General features: G+C 33.8%; 1 protein-coding gene and 1 pseudogene across 1 annotated transcript; both read left to right on the top strand.

The window, feature by feature from the left end:
- Positions 1-773: 773 nt before the first annotated feature.
- Positions 774-1,356, top strand: LOC115229890 (annotated as a pseudogene).
- Positions 1,357-1,382: 26 nt separating this feature from the next.
- LOC115229889 (pre-mRNA-processing factor 19-like) lies at positions 1,383-2,399 on the top strand (the record flags this gene model as incomplete). Its single annotated transcript, XM_029800155.1, has 7 exons — positions 1,383-1,463; positions 1,499-1,540; positions 1,571-1,645; positions 1,678-1,866; positions 1,900-2,055; positions 2,090-2,159; positions 2,224-2,399. Coding segments are annotated over exons 1-7 (717 nt in total), but the record flags the coding sequence as incomplete, so codon positions are not given.
- Positions 2,400-4,957: the final 2,558 nt, after the last annotated feature.

Raw genomic sequence — 4,957 nt, 5'->3', positions numbered from 1 at the left:
TTAAATCATTTAAGATGTGTAAAAATTTAAAAATCGATAGGGGGTACGCGGGATCCATTTTTAACCCCAAGGGATACAATTTATCAAAAATTTGAAAAAGGTTAAGAACCGCTGGTTTAGACGATGTGGACCGAGATTCTTTATGTGAAGGATACATTTTGATCGGGATTGCATGAGCGGTAGTTGCTCGAGTTTTTTAACAAGATATTTGACCTGGAAGACAGTTATTCTTATTTGGCATGGGGTTTTGGATCTATCTGGTACAAGGTATTAATTGGCTCATTAAAATTGCTTTGTCTAGAAAAACTGTCGAAAATATATCGGTGCCTATATAATTTAAGAATGGATCAAACTTAAGGTCTGAATGTAATAATAAATAGAAACTAAAATTAACGAAGAACCCTGGCTGTTTCAGGGTCTCTCATTGGGGGTCATCGGGACAACAGCCAAACGATTCTATCTGCTGGGACTGTGTGACCTTTTCATTATTGTTTTTAAATTCAATAAATATCTTATTAAAAAAATAGAAAGCATTTTAGTCAATTTGGAGATCGAGGCACGGATCTTCTCCAAGATCTATGATTCCCGCGAGATGAGCTGGCTATCCCAAGGATTTCCTTTGCCATTTGCACAGGGAACTGTAAGTCAATCTTCTTTCCGACGATGTTATCGACGAACTTAGTTTGATTTCTTTACTTTACTCAAATTAATCTCATTTAAATTAATCAGAAATAATTTATATTTTAATTTATTGAATAAAATTCTTTAAAATCATGTCGCTGTTTTGTTCTCGTATGTTTTATTTTTCCATTTAGTTTATATGTGGGTTTTGCATATTTGAATATTATTTATTATTTTTATTCATTCTATTTTTTAGTAAGCAATGAAATCCCTGAAAATCCTGTTGTTTCGCCAGTATCTGGAGCCGTTTTTAATAAGGATTTAATCTTAAAATACCTTAAAGAACAAGGCGATATTGATCCTATTAATGGAGAGAAATTAACCCAGGAAATGCTTGTTGAAATAAAATGTATTATTTTAATAAAATAGTTTATTCAATAGCTAATAATCTTGTAAAGCCACCTTCTAGTCTTAGTGCTAGTGTTCCTGGTATTTTGAAGAGTCTTCAAGACGAATGGGTTTTTCTCCATACTATTATTTATTAGGATTCTATCATGCTCAATAATTTCACACTTAGAAAACAATTGCAGACAGTAAGACAAGGTTTTTTTTATGTTTGAGTATTCTTATATAGAACTTTCACATACACTTTATCAGCACGATGCTGCGTGCCGAGTAGTTGCCCGATTAACCAAGGAGCTTTCTGTTGCTCGGGAAGGTGACATATATTATTAATTTGAACAGCTATTGCTACTTTTAAACCACATTCGGCGATTTCATCTAAAGCTGTTGTCTCTACTGGCCTTGAGCCGATTGGTATAAGTGAGCAGACTATGGATTCAGTTATTATTATTCATACTTCAACTTTTATTTATAGCTTCAAAGGCATTCGTCTATTCTTACTTCTGAACGAAAAAAAGTAGTGTTAATTTATTTTTATTTGCTATAGAGAAGTAAAATTGGAATTCCAGGGGTAGCAACGATAGAAGAAGTGCGAAACTATAAACTTTTATCAACATATAGCGTATTTTGTAGGATGACATAATTTGATATCAGGGTCTACATAGTGCTGCGAGTCCTGGAATTTTGTGTTTAGATATAGCAGAAAATGATTTTGGGAAATTCATCGCTACCGGGGGTAATGATGGGAATATTGTGGTCTTTGACAAAGAAAAAGAATTGGTAATAAACACTTTGAAAGGGCATTTAAAAAAAATTAATACTGTTATTTTTCATCCCACTGAGGTTTAAAATAAGTTTAAAATGCTGAAATTATAGGAAATGATTCTTTCTTCTTCGTATGATAATACTATCAGGTTGTGGAATCTAACAGAAGAAAATGGAAGTTCTGTTTTGGATATACATCAAAATTCAACTAGTGATATTAGTTTGCATCCATGTGGAAAATATTTACTAAGCGGTACTAGGGACGGGGTTTTCTTATTTTGCACTAAATAATACCATTTAGAACTGGGGGTTTACGGATATTCACAATAACCAACTTATATTGAGAGTGGAAGAAGAGGAACTGTATCGAGGTTTCATCTTTTTAGTTTATTGTTATTAATATAATTTTTGGATATGTTGTTAACTATCTTATAGGTATAAATTGTGCGAAATTTCATCCTGATGGGTTAATATTTGGTTTGGGGAATTCTAATTCATCTATTCGTATATGGGATCTTAGAGGACCGATCAATGTAGCAACTTTTGATCATCATAATGGGCTTATTAATTCTATGTCGTTTTCTGAAAATGGTGAAAATTCTCTTCCTTATTTTAGGATATTATTTGGCTACATCCGATGATGCAAATAAAGTAATTGTCTGGGATCTTCGTAAATTAAAAGACATTCATACAATAGACCCCGGACAAAATTATGAAGTTTATCTCAATCAAGCTTTATTTATTTAATTTAGGTAAAATCTGTATCTTTTGATAATAATGGAGCTTGTTTGGCCTTGGCTGGTACTGATATAAGGTAGTTTTCTATTCTTTAAATAGACTTTATCGTTCTAAACAATGGGAGCTAATAAATCAATTTCAAGACAACACTGGTCCTGTCACTAATGTTAAATTTTCTAAAAATTATATGGCTTCAACGAGTTTTGATCGTTGTCTAAGATTGTTTGGGAATAGTTCTTAATTCATGATTGCTTTTTGTTTGTTTCATTTTTGATTCTTTTTCTTAGATTTTTTTGAAATATAATATTCTGAGTCATTCATTTTTATATCCTGTTGATTTTAGTTTTAAAAAATTATTTTTTACCCAAAACGAAAACACCCTCTATTTGAGAAGGTTTACTTGACATCTGGTTATTAACTATGTTCTCCTAGATGGTCTGAGTTTAAAAGATTTTTCACTAAATCAGAGCTTTCTAGTAAGAAAACTACTCCGTGAAATCACAGTTTTATTTAGGTAAAACGTCCATAGCATCTGATTTGAGTGCTCTTCCTCACTTCTTGAAACCTTGTTTGCTTTTTATCATAACATCCGGTTGTCCTGAAGACGTGGTGGATGTTAACTTTCGTATACTAATTATTTCAGATGCCTTTTTGGTAATTTTGCACGGAAATTTCAATTCGCTGAGCCTAAAAGTCCTCGCTTCTTTTTAAATTAATTTTCTTTCATAGTGTTGTGGCCATGCTATTAGTAAATGCGACAAGTTAAGAGTAATTCCAAGTTGACTAAAACTAAAAAATGAACATCTTTGAATTAACCTAAGTACTTTACTGATTTAGTCAAGGCTACAACAAAATTTGAATAAATTACATAACTGGATCACTGCTAACCGCCTATCAACTTGCCCAAAAAAGTCAGCGACTTCCCTCTTCATCTCATACGAAAGATTTGATAAGAAGTCAGTGGTTTTTACCCTAGACAACAAAGAAATTCCGTCTTGCCGAACTCAGAAAATCCTAGGAGTTACGTTCTGTGCGCACGTGTGCTTCTCTCAAACGTGGACAACGTCTTAACAAAATGCGAAATGAAGACCAACGTATTGAAGTGTCTCTCTAGACTTTGAAAGTTTGGAAAGCCCTAACTACTTGGATGTCTGTACAACCAGTACATCGTGCCTTGCTTTTTGTATGATGCACGGCATGGGCAACTCCATTTTCTGGTCCAATAAACGTAGATTGAGGCAAGTATGAAAAGAGCTTCAGCACTCACGGAACGTTGGACAAAAGGCAAGCTACGAACATAGAAGACCTCTTGATGTTATACGTACGATCAGATGCAAAAATTAAGACAAGGTCCACACGACCATTGTTATGTTATGTATGCGTATTGTAAAGCTCAGCAAAGAAATTCTTGAAAAATCAAAAGGATCACATAAAACCAAAAAGAAAACACATTGAACAACAATGCTTTTGGCTGAAGCAGCTTACAAAAAACAGATGTTTTGAAAATGGAAATGTAATTTTTGTTATAATTAAATCAAATTGCGTTTTTTTGCGGAGGATGGCATTGAGTTGAAGCTTAAATGCATTGAGGTATTGAATTAATCAACATTAGTTAGGCGGAACAAAATTTTAATCATGTTGATAGAAATCGACTGTTTAACGAGCTGAATACTAGGTATTATAGTTTGACTAGAGATGAAAGCGATCTTATATATTAGCTCCTGCTTCTCTTGGAGGATTTGACCCAGAGGAAGTGAAGTAGATGAAACAAAGTATTTCCGTCGAAAGTATGCACAGGGAACGTGACACAAGTGCCATTGGGTGATCGGGGGGAAAGGGGAAATCCAAGAAATATTTTTTTGTGTGCTGTCCCAAACTCAACTCGAGAAACTCTAATTCCTTTGATTCAGAATTATGTTCCTACAGGATGAGTTGTATGCTCCTACCAATGGTCCGCGTACAATGGACTTGAATCGTTCGGTTACTCTGATCACTTACGATTTAATCACAGCCGAAATTTTGTGGATCCGAACAATCGTTCCTCATATACTTAAGGAATTGAGTCTTTGTGGTCACATGCTGAAAAAAGTTAGAGAATGAATGGGACATCTCGCGAACTTTTTACACCATACTTCGCTTAGTTTGAGTGGAGATTGAGAAATGATACGTATCGTTGTGGGAGAGGGAAATTTTCAGAAAATCTTAATTGAAATAAACGAACAATATTCCTTTCAATAATTTCATTTTAATTATTTTTAGTGTTATTTTGACACTCCTTTTCAATTTGCTCCTGGTTGCTCTGTTTTCACAGAACATTACATTTATTTGATGCCTCTTAGGACACTGATTTTCTTGAGAAATGTTTCCAATAAATTGTAGAAAGCTAAACGCGTCTTCTTCAGACAGCGGTAGTCCATAATCTTTAAGTTTT

Source organism: Octopus sinensis, unplaced genomic scaffold (assembly GCF_006345805.1).
Source record: "Octopus sinensis unplaced genomic scaffold, ASM634580v1 Contig13764, whole genome shotgun sequence".
NCBI lineage: Eukaryota > Metazoa > Mollusca > Cephalopoda > Octopoda > Octopodidae > Octopus > Octopus sinensis.
The sequence above is the reverse complement of the archived record's forward strand: the minus strand, read 5'-3'. Positions and strand labels throughout refer to the sequence as shown.